This window comes from Camelus dromedarius, chromosome 5 (assembly GCF_036321535.1).
Source record: "Camelus dromedarius isolate mCamDro1 chromosome 5, mCamDro1.pat, whole genome shotgun sequence".
NCBI lineage: Eukaryota > Metazoa > Chordata > Mammalia > Artiodactyla > Camelidae > Camelus > Camelus dromedarius.
In genome coordinates, this window is record NC_087440.1 from 21,238,114 (window position 1) to 21,257,819 (window position 19,706).

Genomic DNA, 19,706 nt, shown 5'->3' on the forward strand with positions numbered 1-19,706 from the left:
CATTGTGTTGCCTTTGCTCCTTTTCAAAGATCAGTTCACTGTATTTAGGCAGAACTATTACTGGGCTCTGTTTCGTTGCATTGGTCTATTTGTTCATTTGCTAATACCACACTATCTTGATTACTGTAGCTCTAGAGTAAGTTTTGAAGTTGGACAGTGTCAGTCCTCCAACTTGGTTCTTCTTCAATATTGAGTTGGTATTCTGGGTTTTCTGCCTCTCCATATAAACTGCAGAATCAGTTTGTCAATATCCACAAAATGCCTTGCTGGGAGTTTGACTGAATATGTCTATCAAGTTGGAAAGAACTGATGTCTTGACAATATTGAGTCTCCCTATTCATGAATGTAGAATGTCTCTCCATTTATTTAGTTCTTATTTGATTACTTTCATCAGAGTTTTGTAGTTTTCCTTATATAGATCTTGAACATACTATGTTAGATTTATACCTAAATATTTTGTTTTGGGGGGTGCTAATGTAAATGGTAATGTATTTTTCATTTCAAATTGTTCATTGCTGATATATAAGAAAGCTATATACATAAAATGACTTTTGTACATTAATTTTGTATCTTGCAACCTTGTTATAATTGCTTATTAGTTCCAGGAGCTTTCTGTGTATGTATTCCAGTTTTGGATTTTCTACATATACAATTATGCCATCTGTGAACTAAAAGAGTTTTATTTCTTTCTTCCTAATCTGTATAACTTTTATTTCCTTTTCTTGTCTTATTGCATCTAGGACTTCCAATTCAATACTGAAAAGCAGAGGTGAGCAGGTACATCTTTGCCTTGTTGCTGAACTTAATAGGAAAGCTTTACGGTTCTCACCATTAAGTATGATGGTAGCTGTAGGATTCTGGTAGATGTTCTTTTTTTCCCTTTTAGGCTTACTGAGATATAATTGACATACAGCACTGTATAAGTTTAAGGTGTACAGCATAATAATTTGATGACTTACACACATCATGGAATGATAATCACAGTAAGTTTAGTGAACATCTATCACCTCATATAGATACAAAATAAAAGAAAAAGAAATTTTTTTCCTTGTGATGATAACTCTTAGGATTTAATTCCTTAAAAATTTTCACATTTAACACTAAGCAATGCTAATTATATTAATTATGTTGTACATTACATCCCCAGTACTTATCTATCTTATAACTGGAAGTTTGTATATTTTGACCACCTTCATCCAATTCCCCTACACCTACAATCCCCCCTCCACCAGTAACCAAAAATCCGGTATCTTTTTCTATGAATTTGTGTGTTTGTTTGCTTTTGAAGTATAATTGACTTATAACAAACACTATGTTAGTTCCTAGTGCACAACATAGTGATTTGATATTTTTATATATTATTGGTAGATGTTCTTTATCAAGTTGAGGAAGTTCCCCTCTGTTCGTAGTTAGCTGAGAGTTTATTTTATATCATGAATGAGTGCTGGATTTTGTCAAATGCTTTTTCTGCATCTATTGATACGATCATGTGATTTTTCTTCTTTGGCCCATTGATGTGATAGATTAATTGATTTTTGAATGTTTAACCAGCTTTGCATGGCTGGGATAAATCCCACTTGGTTGTGGTGTCTAATTCTTTTCAAAAATTGTTGGATTCAATTTGCTAATATTTTGTTGAAGATTTTTGCATCTATGTTCATGATAGATTTTGGTCTGCAATTTTCTTATAATGTCTTTGTCTTATTTTTGGTATTGTTGGTACTGAGGGTAATGATGGCATCATAGAATGTGTTAGGAAGAATTCCCTTCTCTTCTACTTTCTGGAAGAGACTATAGAGAATTGATATAGCTTCCTACTTAAATGTTTGGTAAAATTCCCTAGTGAACCCATCTGGCTCTGGTGCTTTCTTTCTTGAAGGGTTATTAACTATTGACTCAATTTATTTAATAGATATAAGCCTATTCAGATAGTCTATTCTTATTTCAGTTTTGGCAGATTGTGTCTTTTAAGAAATTGGTCCATTTTGTCTGTTATCACATTTGTGGGCATAGAGTTGTTCATGATATTCTTTTATGACCTTTTTAATTTCTACAAGATCTGTAGTGATGTCCTCTCTTTCATTTCTGTATTAGTAGTTTGTGTCTTCTCTGTTTTTCTTAGTTGGCCTGGCTAAAGGCTTATCAATTTTATTGATCTTTTTAAAGAAACAACTTATGATTTTGTTGATGCTCTCTTTTGATTTGTTTTCAATTTAATTGGTCTTTGCTCTAAATTATTATTTTTTTCTTCTGCTTACTGTGGATTTAAAATGCTCTTTTTCTAGCTAAGGTAGAAACATAAGATTATTGATTTTAGATCTTTTTTTCTAACACATGCATTCAATGCTACAGATTTCCCTCTAAGCACTGCTTTTGCGGCATCCCACAAACTTAGATAAGTTGTATTTTCATTTTCATTTATTTCATTTCTTCTTTGTGTTATTTAGAAGTATGTTGTTAAATTTTCAAGTATTTTGGAATTTTCCAGCTTTCTGTTATAGATTTCTAGTTTAACTGCATTGTGATCTGAGAGCTGGCATTGTATAATTTCTATTAAATTTGTTAAGGTGTGTTTTATGACACAAAATATAGTACATCTTGGTGAATGTTCCATGTAAGCTTGAGAAGAATATGTATTCTACTGCTGTTGGATAAAGAAGACAGACAGAAAAAAAAAAAAAAAAAGACCTGCAAAAGATTGCTTTGGCAGTTTGGGGTCTTTTATGGTTCCATATAAATTTTAGAACTGTTCTAGTTCTGTGAAAAATGTCTCGAGTATTTTGACAGGGGTTGCATGGGAATCTGTGGATTGCTTTGGGTAGTACAGCCATTTTGATAATGTTGATTTTTCCAATCCAAGAGCACAAGGTATCTTTCCATTTCTTTGTATCATCTGCAATTTCCTTCATCAACGTTTTTCAGTTTTCAGAGTATAAGTAACCTCCTTAGTTAAGTTTATTTCTAGGTATTTTGTTGTTTTTGATGCAATGGAAATGTTTATGCCAGTTATAAAATTCTGGTTTTTGAAGTGAAAAAAAGGCCTCAAATGGCAAAATATCCTTCTTTCTTTTGGATGAGTTACATTCCATTACATATATATGCTGCATCTTCTTTATCCATTCATCTATTGATGTGCACTTAGGATGCTTCCATATCTTGGCAATTATAAAGAATGTTGCTGTTAATAGCAGGGTGTATGTTCTTTTTGAATTAATTCTTATTTGTGGTCGACTTTATTCCTTTGATAACAATGTAAGTTTAAAAAGCTAAAGCTCTAAATGTTCTTAGAAACAATGAACAGTACATATATGTAAATTAAAAATATGTGCAGTTAAAAAAAGTCATGGAGAAATATTCATAAGGTACTAACAGAGGAGATGGCAGAATTATGAGTATTTTAATTTTTCTTCTTTTCAATTTTTTCTACAATGAACACATTTCTATGATAAAGTAAGATTTTTAATAGTAAAATTTTAAAATAGAAATAAGTCAAAACCCAGAAGAAAATCACTATGTTGAATGCTTTCTGCAGATCATATAAGATGTTCATAATTAGAATAAAATTAGAAAGAACTATAGATTGGAGGATTTAAAAACAACACTGGTAAAGATGGAAGAAGAATCTCCTTCTATTACTATCTCCCAATTCCTGTGACCCACACACAAAAAAAAGCTTTGATCAAGTAATTGGACAACTATTCAAGTCTAAGGTAACTATGTTACTGTAAGGGGACAAAGTGAAATTCTGAAGACATGTTAGTTCACATCAACATTTATCAAGTTAACAGAGTGCTTTTTTAGAAGGTTGTGTAGGGTAGAGAAGGCCATCCATCAAATACACAGTGTTTAAGAGTGTCATGTTTGCCATAATCTGGGAATTGTGTTTGTCATCAAGCCTGCATTCATCTGCCCTGGAGAAAAGATGAAATTTCTCAGAACAATATTCTAATAGATAAGGCAAACCAATTTTCTATGGTGATGTATTATCTATTTAGACAACAGTATTCATAATCAGGTTTTCTTAAGTTCTTTAAGAGTCAAGTAATGTGCAAAAATACCTTTGCATGAGAGGATTCTGCAGGTGCTCAAAGTACAACTGGCCCAGGGAGTTTATGCTCATCACCACCTCTTCTTCAGACACCAAGTCTACCTTGAATGGGTTTGCTGTTATATGACACTTCAGATCTCCTTTTCCATCTGCCAATACCAGACTGCCTGTATCCCCTGAGCATGAAGTCAGCCTAGAAAACACAGCAGGAAGAGAAAAATAAACTGCTATAGGTTTACATGGCTCGGTGCAATTCTCAATTCAAGTTAGTAAATCAATATTCATGTGACATGGCATAGATAAGGCAGTGGAGAGCTGTAATTGAAAGCCTGGGCTGTGGTGTCAGAGAGCCTGCACTGAACATAGCTTTACTACGCACTAGGTGTATAACTTTGGACACGTTAATCTTTCTATTTCCCAGTTTCCTCATCTATAAAGTGGAAAAAATGAGCACAAGAACAAATAGAGCTTTTTGAGATAATTAAATGAGATCATGCATGTAAAGTACTTGGCACTGCGCCTGGCGCATAGTAAATGCTCAATAAATGTTACCTATCATCCCCATTATTACCTTGGTCTCAACACTCTAGTAACACTTTGGTGCATAGAATTTTTAACATTTTGCTTTTCTTTCTCATTCCAACCATATACTCAGAAACTGAGGAAATAACACAGATTGGATTACTGATCCATTCAGTCCACAGTGAGATGGAAAGGTCAAACTTTTGTTTATCTATTTACCACCTGACTTTCACCAGCCCCCAATGTGACAGGTGGACTTTTAGGATGTTCTGGATATCCAGGAATTAAGTAAGCTCAGAGGCAGCACTTAAAATCCCTCGGTCTAAATATTTCTTTTTCTAGTGCATAGTTACCCTGATAAATAGTCACAGGCCTCTTTAGGGGGGGCTAGGAGGGATAGCTTATGACCTTACTATATCCCTACAAAGTCCTTCTCCATAGATTCCAGGCCTCCCCCTCAAGCAAGATACTTAGGTTCTGGAAACTAACTGTTGTTTGAGACATTGTTATCTCACTGTTCATCAAACCTAAATAGAGTTCTTTTGATTATTCTATCAAGTAGAATGTTAGCCTATCTATTTCAGTCTAATGGACCCCTTGATGTACTGTTCACTTCCCTGAGAGTTGAGCCGTTTTCAGTACCACCCAGGCCCTGCTGCACGCTATGGAAACATGTCCACCTTGTCTCTAACAACTGAATGCTGTTATTTTGACTCTACTACCCAGAGTCTTACCATCTTCACTGAAATCAGGGAGCCCATTTTAATGGCATCATTTCCCACCATTATCTCTAGCTCAGAAAAGACACTCACTACAGTGCTTTCCAAGTGTTCCTTCACCAGCATATTTCTCTGTGAAAGGAATATCTTCTGGATCCTCTTGGAGAACAGAACTAGGGGCTAGGTGAGTTGGCTGCATATAATATATTTCAACAACTTTATTTCCCTAAGTCTATGGATCATTTCTTGTACACTGTGCCAAGGAATTTCTGGTATCTCAGCTTCATTCAGCAGAGTCCATAGCTGAGTACAGATCATAGTTAACCAACTAAGCAAATAATTAGAACCACTTTCAGCTGTCCAAGCTAGCACATCAAATCTATATTCTCTGGTATATGTACCCATGCCAATAAATTTATCATGATCCTAAAATTATGTTCCTTCCTTCCAGTCTAGGAATCCCTCAAAAACCATTTCTATGCCTATATGCCAGGTTTCTGCCAATACAAAATCTTATAACTCTTTAAGCGTTTTCCTCCTGGGATGACTGTCATTGGCTCCCTAGGCACGTTGGGGTCTGACTATGACAGTGGGTCTGACGGCAGTGAAAGATGGTAGGGGCGAAGCACAAGGAGCACTGGAGTCCCCTGGCACAGTATATTTCAGGTGAGGTCAACACAGGGAGTCCAAGCAAGATGAGGCCAGCCGTATCAGCCAGAGGAGAAGGAGCTGCTTCTGCTGAAATGGGGGGCTCAGTGGAAATTTGAGGTTTCAGTACTCAGAGTTATCCACATCTTCCCAAATGTTGCTATTCAATTTTGAGGAGTGGGAGGGTATAGCTCAGTGGTAGAGTGTGTGCTCAGCATGCACAAGGTCCTGGGTGCAATCCCCAGTACCTCTACTAAAAAATAAATAAATAAATAAACCTGATTACCTCCCTCTCCCCCAAAACAATTTTGAGGAGTCCTGCCTTTTCCTAGTATATGCCCTAAATTCACAGACCTGATGAGGCTATGTATTCAGTAAACCATAGAATCTAACTCTATACCTGATTTTCAGCTACATGGACTTTGTAGCTACAACAGATATGAGAGACTTTTAGGATTATCATAGAAATCTATTAGGTTTCTGACAATGACTTGAGCTAAGAATTTAATCCTCTGAAACTGCTATTTTCTGTAAGTTCTTCAATGAAATTAACAGCAGTCAAGCCACCTCAGAGTTTTGAATTTTATATGACAATTGTGCTATGCTATGGCCCTACCACTTGGTCTGCCAAAGCCATGCTTTCAAGAGGAACTCTATTTCAGTTGGCCGCAAGTAGTAATTTAAGTGACTTTGCCATGGAACACCGTGGTTTATTGCTAGTTGTATGAGTTAGCTAGAGCTGCCATAACAAATTACCACTGGGTGGTTTAAACAACAGAAATTTATTTTCTCACCATTTTGGAGGCTGCAAGTCCTAGAACAAAGTGTCAGCAGGTTTGGTTTTTTCTAGGGCCTTTTTTCTTGGCTTGCAGATGGCCATCTCCTTGCTGTGTCCTCACATGGTCATCCCTGTGTGTGTGTTATCTGTATCCTAATCTCCTCCTCTTATAGGACACCAATCATATTGGATTAGAGCCCACCCTAATGACCCCGTTTTAACTTATTTACCTGTTCAAACGGCCTGTATCTGGATACAGTCACATTCTGAGGTACAGGGGTTAGGGCTCCCACGTGAGTCTGGGGTGGGGGGCAGGGGCACTATTCAGCCCAAAACACTAATATCTCACCCTCTCATGAAAACCAGGTCCTCACTGCCTTCAAATCCAACTAGACCAGCTAGCTAAGCTCATATTCCCATCCTTGAGGGTCTGCTGCTTATACTCATTTCTGATACCAGAGAATAAATATGTCAACCAAGATTCAACTGTAGGTAACAGAAACAACTCTGGCTATTTTAGGCAGAAAATAAATGACTTACTATGGGGGAATTAGGAGCCTGAAACAGCATGGAAGGTTTGAGGTAGCAGGTTCCTGGCTGAGTGTCCAGTAATGACCCCGAGAACAACACTGCATAACTGTAGGCCAACAGAACTATCTCAGTTAGAATCAGGAAGTTGGGAAATCAGAAGTCACTGTGGCAACTGCTGGGCCCCAGGATCATGCCACCTTAGCTGCAATCCAGAGATCAGGAAACCAGTGCCCTAACTGGTGGCTCTAGAGCCATTCTATGGCTGCCAATGCAGACCACAGAATGGGAAACACAGTTCTAAAACCAAGATAACCATAAGTGCATCTGACTGCTGGAAGCTGAACTGTATCAGAAGTAGCTACACGGGAGTCTGGCAAATGGAGAAATATAATTTTTAGCTTTCTAGTCACTACAGTAGCAAAAGGCCCTCTAGAAAGAAGAAATAGAAGCAAAACTAACATACTGCATTTACTACCCAAAGCTAATATCACCCTGACCCCAAAACCTAGCAAAGATAGCATGGAAAAAGAAAACTACAGACTAATTTTACTTATGAACACAGATGTAAAAATGTTAAAGGATCTACTAGTAAAAATAATCATCCAGGATAGTAAAAAAAATAATGTATTGTGACCAAGAGGATATATATATATATAAAATGTGTGTGTGTGCATATATACACGTGCATACACACACACACAGTCTCTCATTTTCTACCTGCAAAGCCTTGAGGACAGTCTCTTTTTAATTCCTGTTTCCTAAGTTCTTGGCATATAGTAGCAGCTCAGTGATATATTTTTAAATATATAAAATATTTTAAAATATATAAAATATATAAAAATTTTAAATATAAAAATTTAAATTTTTTAATAGTTTTACCACAGCTGAACTAACTTATCCTTATAATTTATTAACTTTTTTAAGATTTTCATGGAAAAATAATCTACATAAAGCTATGATAATGATATAAGGAAAATTAAGGCATCTGGCATAATCTTATATTCCTTTAGGGAAATAATATGAAAAAAATAACAAAAACCAACAGACAGAACAGAGTTGAAATATCACTGGAAAATGTGCTGAGAACTGATGCAGATTCTGCAGGTACATGAAAAATGCTTTAATTCCCAGAGATATTTTTCACTTAGACACTGATTATTAATTTATCTCTGACTGTAAGTCAAATTACATGTTAGACTTCTGAGACTAGCGTTAATTAAAAGTGAGTCAGTCTAATAAATGACTGTAAGCGTGGGAGTTTGGCTAGTGTATTAGACCTCTGGAGACTTGGTGCTAATCTGAATGAGTAAATTAAATAGCTCTCTTGTTCCCTAAGTCTGGCTGATAAACCATTTACTTTGTGAGGAGGAGAGCAGGGATCAGAAGCTCTTCTCCCCATTAGTAAATGCTGATGAGTCAAATGGTGAAGAGAAAACAGAATGAATAACATACAAAATGGATAAATTTTTCCCCAAATAACTGAATTCTGCAAGTGGTTGTATCTTGGAATAAACCAAATACGAGGCTCATACAAAAATCTAGTACTGAAGGTATGACAGAAGAACATATTGAGGGTGTATCCAAGGTAGTGTGTTCCTTGGCTTACCTTACAGTGCTTGGCTTGCTTGTGAGGACATCGGGAACTTCATACCTGGGCTTCAGGGGTGTTTCTTCATTGATTTTAAGCCTGAAAATATTTCCCTCTATACCATAAACTTCAGCTAGGAGAGGAACCTGGGGACACACATGTAAGATTAGCTTCAACAGATTACTCAGGTCAGTTCTACAAATTACAATAATTAGAAAACTATGTTTAAATTATTATAGGCCAAGCAAATTGGAGAACAATGGCAATCATGAAGAAAAAAACTCCCCGATCTATGTATGTACTTGCTTGGCTCTACCTGTAGGAGAAACAAACACCTTCTATGTGTTCTGTGGTAAGGCAAACATCTCACTGTCCAGACCAGACTGGTAAGAGTGAAAGGAGTTTCTCTTAATAATTACAGTGGATGACAGGCATAAACTGAAGCTGCTCTTGGAAAGTTGGGACATATGGCCCAATGTATGTATGACAGACTACAGATATCTTAAGAGTTTGATGTTAAAATAAGGGTAACTGGATTCCAGCTGAATGAAACATGAAGAGTAACAAGCCAGCAAACAGAAAAGAACAGAGTAAAATGGTGGTCATTGGAGTTCTCCAGTGTAGGTGAATGAGGCTCCCTGCCCTAAAATCAAGGCACTTCATATACAACTGAGAATAAGTCTGGGGAATTTTCTCAAGAGGCTAGAGAATCTAGATAAAATTCTGCCTATAATGAAAGATGAAAGCAACATAGAATTACAAAGATAACATATAATTTGAAAAATAAAACACAAAACAACAACAAACTCTGAGGGTAAAAAAATGGCTGGATTTAGGTTTCAAAATCAGGCATCAAGATCAGAAAAATATTTAAGACAGTGGTTTTCAACTGATATGCCCTGCTGCACAGTATACTGCAAATTATTACGTGTGATGCCAAATTCTGGTTACAACTGGGTCGGTGTGTTACTACAACGTCTGTTAAATGAGAGGCTAAGCTGGGTAGGCTGTGTGATATAATACAGAACAGGTCTGATGTGGTGCAAGTAAGATACAGGAAGCAGGGAGAATATCAAAGCAGCACCAAAAAAACCAAACCAAACTAAACCAAACAACGATGTTACTAGAACATTGCTTCTTCAGAATACAAGCAAGTAGTCAGGGCACTTAAACAGTGACGGGTAAATAGTGGTAAATAGCTGCTTTTATAGACATTCTTAAATCAGGGTTATGATGTAGTAGTGATCATACAGTAATTATTTTTCTCCAGCTTGAGATATAATTGACACATTGTGTAAGTTTAAGTTGTACAACTCGTTGATTTGACACATACCTTGCAAAATGATCACCACCATAGTGTTAGCTAACATCTGAATCAGGTCAATAATTACCATTTCCTCTTTGTGGTGAAAACACTTAAGATCTATTCTTTTAGCAACTTTCAAGTATATAATAGAGTATTATTATCTACAATCACTATGCTATACGTTAGCTCTCCAGAAGTTATTCATCTTATAGTTGGAAGTTTGTACTCTTTGGCCAACGCCTCCCCGTTTCCCCCACTCCTAATCATACTGTAATTACTACTTATACACTTAATGTTCTTTGGTATACTTGAAATACTTCCAAGTGTGCTATCAGAATTCTAAGGTTTGAAAATGTGTCCAAATATAAAGCTGAAATCTTGTTAGATTATGTATTCTCACCCAAGTTGGACATATATTTCCACTGCTCTCTCAAATCTAATTCAACTAACATTTATTTGGCATTTAATATTGTGATGTGCTGATGGCTATGAACAAGAGGGCTAATCTCTTAGGGAGAGTGCAATTTAGAGATGATACACATATGTGGTTAACTGTAAAGCATTTTATAAGTGCTGAGACAGGACAAGGACAGTGCTGTGGGAGAACAAGGAAGGGGAATGTTGATGACTATAAGGAGAGGGGTTCTGGGGCCTCTTTCTGGAGAAGAATGGACTTGCGCATGGCCCTCGGGGATTAGTAGGACTCTGGGTAAGCAAAAATGGCCAAGAACTTCCTAAGCAGAGGGCACATATGTTGTCTGCCTATTTATGACTAACAAATTGCATCTAGTTTATGCACTCAGAGATCCTCCCATTAAGCCAAAGATGGGTTATTCTGTTCTGTTCTTGAGGCTGCAGCCTAGGAAAGAATCCTAATTATATGAGAGAAGGCAGCAATAACCTTGCTTTTCCCATAGTGACCTTATGCACCCAAACATACAAAGAGTCAAAACCTCATTTTGTTTTCATTTTAACTTAATTAAGCAAGCCATTTTTCTAATAGACAACCCTTTTCAAAATCAATATCCACATTCATTCTCATCTCTTATTATTATCAACACAGCTTCATATTCTAAGCACATAATTTCCTTAGACCTTAGAATACACTTGTTCCTATGATCTGGCCCATGCTGTTTTTATTGGCTTAAAATTTTTTTAAATAGCAGTGGACTCTCAGAAGTCCAGCAGGTAAAGCCACTTGGGTTGAAGGCAGCAGGAAGTGGCTTAGAGCCTCTACCTTTGAGCCCTCTCCCCTCCCTGTATTCAGCCCTGAAACACCTCCACGGAAACCTCCAGGCTCTGTGGATGACAGTTTATAAACCACTTCCCTGGGTTTCTTAACTGCTGATTATTGCCAAACTCTTCCACCAAAACCTTGCTCTGTCAGAAAGTCTGGATATGAACGTTATAGTCTTCCATCTAAAACATTAAGAATTTCTAGCTATTTCTGTTCTCCAGGGAACTGTTTGGACATTTATCTTAAAATAATATACAAATAAGTTATTGAATCTCTCCCTAACAGTGATGAGTAAAAATGACAATGAAAAATACATTAAGTTATAGAAGTTAGATTGCCTAAACTAAGAATTATTTAGTGTTAGTAACTTAGATATAGCAGGTACATCCAAATTACAGCAAGATGGATTTTAAGTAAAATAAGTGAATAAACATATTAATTATACATTTTAAATAAGGTGAAACAGCATAGGTTTTGATCCCCTAGAAAAATTTAAGATGTGTAAATGTCCTCCTTAAAAGATTTAAGATGAAATAAATTTTCAGAGAAAGGAATACATTTTGGAGGTTCCTTTTAATACAAGCCTCTAGTTGGCTTTTCATTCAGAGGCTAACCTCTCATAGTCTGGGAGAATATAAATTCCCTTTTCCTATCTTATTTCTCCCATACTCAATAAAAATAAAACCTGGTAGTTTGCCATCCATAAGTCTAGTATTTTTTGGTCACAAGGGCAAAAATATCAGACAGCTTATAAAAATCATGCCTTGTCTGTATATTCAAGCAGTGGATTGATCACAATTATGTTAAAACAAAACTTTTTTTCATTTCAGTCAGTACTAATAGAGAAGAGATTGTAACTGAGTTAACAGAACAGACCTAGAACACATATTTAAATGGTGGTGGGTATTAAGAAGGGAAATTATGATTCCACCAACTTCTCCTTGATAGGTAGATTTTGCTTTTCCTCTGGCACCAGGTCTCTCTACTCTAAGGAACAGTAACCTTTTAGGTTAACTAAAAGGCCTAAAAGGGTGAGCAACAACCTCTCCTGGCTATTGGTCAAGACCTCCCGGGATTCAGAGAATGGTCTAAGAGTTCATTAAATTTTGTAGGGCACTAATTGCCCCTTCCATAGTTGCAGCCAGCTGGTTTATTGCAAGCACTGATTCTCTCCGGCTAATGTTGGCAAGTTCACGCTGGGCATTAGCCTGTTCCCCGAGGACAATTAACCAGTCCAGGTGTGCTTCCGATTGTTTGGCCAGTTCCCAACTTAGCTGCCTGTTCCTGGCCATTTCTGCAGAAACAGTCCTGCCTTACAAGTGGTAGTCATTCCTCATCTGCTGAGGAGGTGGCTGGTTGGGCAAAGTCCCATGCTCATGAGGCTTAGATGAAAAGGCACTTCATGGAGGTGCTCAGAGATATCCTTGCATCCTTAGAGAAGTTGCTAGAAGTGTTGTATCTGGTGAAAACTTGAAAACAGGCTGTAAACATTTTGCCAAATGGTCATCCATGTCATGAAAAAGCATAAAAATTAGCAATATGAAGTAGGTCAAAAACATAGGTCTGTTCCAAATAGCCTTGTTAGCAGTGCTTTTTAGCAACACTCAGAAGACAGCATAAATTTCCCTGCTGTGATGTCACAAGACTAGATCTTCTCTGTTTCTCATTCCAGGTCAAATTTTCACTGAAGGTAAAAAACTGGTAATAGTAGGGAAAAAAAAAGAATTCTAAAAAAGCAGTCAACCCTTTACTGGTAACTCCTTTAAGATTTTTTTCTGAAAGCTTATTTATCAAATATCTACCTGATTATTTTGTCATCAGAAATAGGACCCTATGTGAGAAAACTTATGCATTTAAACCTGAAACCAGCTTTTCTTCAAAGCCTCCATGTCCTGATCTGGCGACAACACACAGGACAACACTTTAGTTTGTTTTGTTACATTACTGTGTCTCAGGAATCATGTGTGCTATGGACTGAATTGTGTTGTTCTCCCCCCTCACCCTTGTCTAACCCTCCAAGTCATGTGTTTAAGCCCTAACTCTCAATGTGATGGCATCTGGAGATGGGGCCTTTACAGGAGGTGACAGGCTTTGATGAGGTCATAAGGGTGGAGTCATGATGGAATTACTGCCTTTACAGGAAGAGACCAGAGAGTTAGCTCTCTCTTCACCACATGAATATACAGCTGACCCTTGTACAACAAGGATTTGAACTGCATAGGTTCACTTACATGTAGTTTTTTCTATAAATACATACATACATCTAATAAATACCTACTACAGTACCCCATGACCCTTGCTTGGTTAAATCTGTGGATGCAGAACCATATCAATGAGGCTGACTGTGAAGTTATACTTGGATTTTTGACTGTGTGGGGTGTCAGCACCCCAACCCCTGCATTGTTCAAGGGTCAACTGTACAGTAAGGAGGTGGCAGTCTACAAGCCAGGAAGTGACACCTAGATCCTGGACTTGCCAGATTCTAGAACCGTGAAAAAGAAATGTCTGTTAAGACACCCAGCCTGTGGTATTTTGCTATGGCAGTGTGAGCTAAGACAATGCTGAATGAAGCTGGGTTCTATTTCCTGGTTGCTTAGTAAGGGGCAGGTTGGGGGAAGGGAACTGGGAAAAAAGACTTCAAAAATTAACCACAGACCTTGACAAAAAAAAGTTACTGCTTTAAGAGTTTTACTGGTGTAGGGCAGGTAGGCACTGACAGTGCTGGGTTCGTCAGAATCTGCCTCATCAGTGAAATCTGAGAACAGCAGCTGTGAGCTGAACATGATCCTCCTAGACTCTGGGCTGTCTCTCTTAACCTGAAATAAAAAGCTATCATTCTGAATAAGTGGATGTATGCAGCTTTTTAAAACTCTCCAGACCATCCATACTATATCCTACTGTGAAATCTCCCATTAAACAGCCATTGCAGCCCTGCAACAACCTCTACTGGAGGCTCCTTGACTATTCAGTGAGGAGGACACAAGGTTCAGACAACTTTAGAAAGTACTGTCTGGATCTCTGTTGTCCCTATCAAACTGACAGAAGGTAGGAAACCTTAAGTCCTTATTAGTTATCCCATCTCCAAGTGACAAAGAGGATACTAGTGAAGTTCAGCTCGTAATTTTAAGGTGATCTCCCAAAACATATACATGTGTATGCATCTGCCTGAGATCAGAGCATGCAGATTTCCTGTGCAGCCCTGTTATTTCCAATACCTGAACATGGAGTCTGTTCCAGGGGGTCTTCAAAGTTCTCAGTCTTGGGAGCTTTGTTGCTGATGTCTTGGATAACTGGCACTTGCTTGCTGGGCTCCTCAGCTCCCTTCTGAGCCACATGCTGTCTTGTGCTGAGCTCCCAGGGGTCCTCCTGGACTGTGGCTTCTCTTCCTTTGAGAGCATCCAGATCTGATGGGCTCTGGCTCTGATACTTGAACTGAACAGCATTGTTGCTCCCATTTTCAGGATCCAAATAGAGGTGTGTATAGAGAAAATTACCTACAGTCCTGTAAAAGACCATGTGAACAGATCCACTACTAACTTCACTGGTATGGAGCTGCATTGAGAATTTGCATTTTGGCCCACACTGGTATTCAGAGTGCTTTAGTCTCATTTTCTCCGCCTCAGCACATATCCACGACAATGGACTGTTCAGGTGCTCAATATACTGAGCCTCCCCAAGGATGGAAGGGGATTCTTGCCCTGAACATGGGACAGCTACAACTCTCTGGGGTTAGACACATCAGAGACAAGAAGGAAAATGGGCAAATGACAAGAAAAATGAGAAAAGAAGAGACCTGAATGCTGGTATTAGGCCAACTGACTCCTGGAAGGTCTCTGGTGGACTCTGCATTTCCTGGAGCCAAATGCTTCTGCTGACCCCGAATACAGGGGTTTGGCTGTGTATACGGCTATTAGACCTCATGCAGATGGCAGGCGCTCTCGGGGAAGGAAATGAGTTTTCCCATGAACAGCTATCAAACATGGCTACAAAGCGATGTTTAGTTTGGGAGACTTGGATCAGCAGTTGAGGAACTATGACTTCGGGGGTACCAAGCTGTGAACTCAAAGGCCTCAAAGATGCCAAACAAGAGGGAAAATTCCTCCAGAAAAAAATGGGTAGTATAAAAAGCTAAGCATCCCAGCTGTGTAGTTAAGAGAAGTGAACTAAATGTGCTGCTACCACAACTACATCCTTAAGTAACCAGAAGTTGGGAACAGGGGATGGGGATAGAGAACACAGAACTGGTGATATGATTTTGGCTCCTATTTTGAATTCAGGCAAGAAAGCTATGTTAGAGGATTCCACATCTCAAGAAATGACTAAAATCTCTCAAACTTCATATGGAAGGCAGCCTTCCTTGCTGTACAATTGCTCCTCCAGCCTAGGAATAAAACTGGGACTCTCCACTAAGTTAAAGGCCTTACTTATCAGTGTTACAGAGAACCCCTTGATGTTGTGAGATTCCTCAGGGTAGCACTATGCGGCAAGCGCAGTGGCAGTCACAGGGAGACCTCTCACAACTCTGCAGTGACAGTGGGCATGTCTTCTCAGTCTGCTTCCCAGAACTGAGACTTATCCGTGAGTTGGTGGAGTTACTAAGCTGTTATGGGACCTACACTGCATATCTTTAATGATGTCTTTCAGTTACATGAATTACCAATTAAACCAGAATAGTCTGGGAGGACTTAGAAGCTTAGGATGCCTTTTGAAGATGGGGGAGGATGTGAGTGAAGGTCAGACTGGAAGCATTAGCTACTTGTGCATAACCACACTTCCCAGCCCAGTCCACAGCACATTCTCTGACTGGCCCATCTGTACAGCCCATCTGAAGTAGTGTGAGAACTTGACAGATGAGAAAAAGTCCTTAGAATATACTGCTCTTACCCTTTCAGTATATAATAGCTATGGTGATCCGTCAATGAAGCAGCCCAGGAGATGGAACATTTGTGACCTCAGTTTTCCAACTGCACAGTCCACTGTTCCTCTTGCCCACTCACATTCTGAGGTTTGGACATTGACTGAATCTGTGTCCTGCTCAGGCTGCATGCTCAACTGTATGTTGTGTAATAGTGATAGAAAGAGTGTGGGTGCTTGAAAAAGTCTACAGACGCAGGTGAAAATTCTGGATACTAGCTGTAACTAGTAAAAATTCTGGTTACTAGCTGTGACTTTGAGCAAGTGACTTTTTAGATTTCAATATTTCCTTATCTGAAAATTGGGGATAATGTAATGTACTTCTTAGCTGTATTCTGAAGATTAACTAAAAGGAAACAACATTTGTAAAACATCTAGGAAAGTAACTGATACACAGGCAATCTATATGTTGATATTCATATTACTTTTAAAGTAGTATTAGTATAGATATAAAAAAAAGACATTACTTCTCTCACAAAGTTTACTTTTGAAGCATTCATAGTTTAATTAGCCTTGTGGAAACTGACTTCATTCAACCCCAGTAAATATAGAAACAAATAGTTCTCTGTAGAAAATACTTTTATCTCACCTTAGCTACTTCGTTGATAATTTGAAACCTGGTGCTGTCTTTGCCTGTTGTGACTGAATCTAGTAATGCCTGATAGGCAGCCTTCTCGGTGAGCCGCTGTTTCTGACGCCTACAGATATGGAGTACAGAGATGTCTGAGAATCATTTGTCACTGTCAGCATCCAAATGACTATATTACCACGTAGAAGTCATTAAAAATCACTTCGATAATAAGTGAATTGGGCACAGACAGTATTAGTACTCTAATAAAGCACAAATGGGAATATGTTAGAGAGCTAATAAAATACTACTACTACTAATAAAATTGTTCAACATAACACTGTTCCAGGATGGTATTTTGTTCCCTTTATTGAGAAGGTGGGGCAGTTTTCATAACATACATTTATTAACTTGATGATTTCCTTTCTCTTTCTATGAATGTACACTTCAATAGAAACTCAATAAATTTTAGTGGAAATCCAATATAATCCAGTGGTTTGACAAGGTGACCAGGAGTTCACTACAGAATTCCCACTAAGGTACCTGTTCACAATTAAAATGATATGATTTTCTTCCTCTAGAGTAGTGTGAATAAATTAGAAAGTTGTAATGATACAATTTTTGGTGATTTCGGTTTCAGGATCACATAAAGGTAGACACTAAAAAAAAAAGATTTTACAAAAATATTTTGAGGCTCTGGGGAAACAGGCAATCATATAGTGGTGATCACAGTACAAAACAGTACAATCTCTGTGGAGGGATATCTGGTAATAGTTGAAATTACAAACACATTTACTCTTTGACCTAGTAATCCCCCTCCTGGAAATTCATCCTATAAATATATCTGCATGTGTAGGAAATGATATATGGTATAGATTTTCACTGTGGCAGTAACATTATAGCAAAAGACTGAAAACAACCCAAGGGTTTAGCAATAGGACAGAAACTGAACAAATTATAATACAATTTACCCAATGGAATACTATACAGCTATGAAAGAGGACAATCTCTATACACACATGCAGAGCTCTTCAAAATAAATTATGAAGCAGGAAAAAAAGAAGTATACAACAGTGTATATAGAAAACTACCTAGTGTGAGAATGGCAGTGACATAAGAATATATACATTTACAAGGGGGGAGGATATAGCTCGGTGGTAGAGTGCATGCCTAGCATGCATGAGGTCCTGGGTTCAATCCCCAGTACCTCTATTAAGAAAATAAAATAAAATAAGTAAATAAATAAACCTAATTACCCACCAAATGCAAAAAATTAAAAGAATATATATATTCACAAAAAGAAATACTGGAAGGATAAGTAAGAAATTAATAAATCTGGTTACTGACAGGGACAAGATGTGGCATGGAGTAGAAGGGGACAGGAATGAGAGTAACACTTTTCAGTGTGTATCTTTTTATATTATTTGATTCTTGAACCATGTAAAAGTATTATCTATTCAAAGATTCAAAATTTTCACATCAGTTTAAAAACACTTTGACTTTTAAAATGAAATACCTGTTTATTAAATCAGTAATATTAATTATAATATACACTTATATATAGTTAACTATAATTAAATATATTAATAATAGAATAATACAGTCATAAGTTAAAGTACTAAAAGTGAATGTCTCCTGTGTGATAAATTCCTTAATCACTCAGTTTCCTAATTGACTGTTTCTTTAGAAAGCCTATGAGTTCTCATAAATTTAATTAAACATCAATTTTGAAATATTTTCAGAAATGTTTCACATAGGTCATACATTTCCTCTCCTTACCTGTAGAAAGCAATCTTGCTGCAGTCTTTGAAAATGGTTTTATCCACAGCTTCATCTTCAACACTAAATAAAAACACATTTTAAGAAACTTATTTTTACATAGGGTTTGTGAATACAATTTTTGTACCTTCTTTCTAACTGTAGTATAAATATGGGAAGTAAACTACCATAATGCAAAACTGTGTCATGGCCATAACATAACATGATTATGTGTGTGCTGCGGAAAAACATGCTTCTCTAAACCACTCAAGGTAAACAACAAAATGTGAAGTTCTGGGACTATTCTGAAAGCTATGGAAAAAGAGCATTGTCACTCATGAGGAAGGGTTCTTTTAAAATAATGACTGAAGGCTATGATGACAACAATACAATCTGAAGGAGCAAAACCAAAAAACCCCAAAGCAAACAAACAAGAACAACCTACCCACCTATTTATTCAACAAAATACTTTCAGAATATTCTTATTGAGTGCTGGGCTCTGAGGAAGATATAAAGGATTGTGTCCAAGCTTTCTTTGAGAGCCTAACCAACATCACAAATCTACCTGACATATGCTATAATGATGTATGTGCAAGGTGCTTGAAAAAGAGTAGAAACAAATAGATGGAGAAGGAAAATCTTTTGCTTTTTAAGAAGATGCTGACAATCTAGGGGCCAATGTTTTTTAAAATGGAGTTTCAGAAAAGCTGTTTCTGGAATATAACATGAATAAGATGTATGTATATTGCTACTTGAGTATATGTATTTAATATATGCTGATGAAAACAATTGCAAACTATAAGGGAAAAAACTGACTTTCAAGCAGAGTCATGGTGAATACATCATGTCAGCATGTCCATGATTATGTTGGATGCTATGATTGAACACTAATTTCAAACTATTATGAAAACAAGCCTAGACAAGTATACTCGGCCATACTAAAATATCATTTTCATGGAAGTAATCAAATCCTTCATTGACTCAGTCTTTGTTACTGTTTCTTTTAATCAAGTGTGCAAAGATTAGAGAAATTTGCAGTCTCTAGTTTTGAAGAATGAGCTCTGGAAAGACATAGGAAGAGGTGTATAT

General features: G+C 37.3%; 1 protein-coding gene across 3 annotated transcripts in view; it reads right to left on the reverse strand.

The window, feature by feature from the left end:
* Positions 1 to 19,706, reverse strand: part of GANC (glucosidase alpha, neutral C) — a 64,098-nt gene that overhangs the window by 43,075 nt on the left and 1,317 nt on the right. For 2 of the 3 annotated variants that reach the window (XM_064485688.1, XM_010994973.3), the window contains exons 3-6: positions 18,639 to 18,701; positions 16,881 to 16,989; positions 8,853 to 8,980; positions 4,059 to 4,241 (exon numbers count right to left, since the gene is read on the reverse strand). In XM_064485688.1, coding sequence (XP_064341758.1) covers positions 4,059 to 4,241; positions 8,853 to 8,980; positions 16,881 to 16,989; positions 18,639 to 18,701 — 483 coding nt within the window. Of the gene's footprint in view, positions 1 to 4,058; positions 4,242 to 8,852; positions 8,981 to 14,592; positions 14,810 to 16,880; positions 16,990 to 18,638; positions 18,702 to 19,706 lie in introns of all 3 variants that reach the window. The other variant, XM_064485689.1, reaches the window with a different exon arrangement.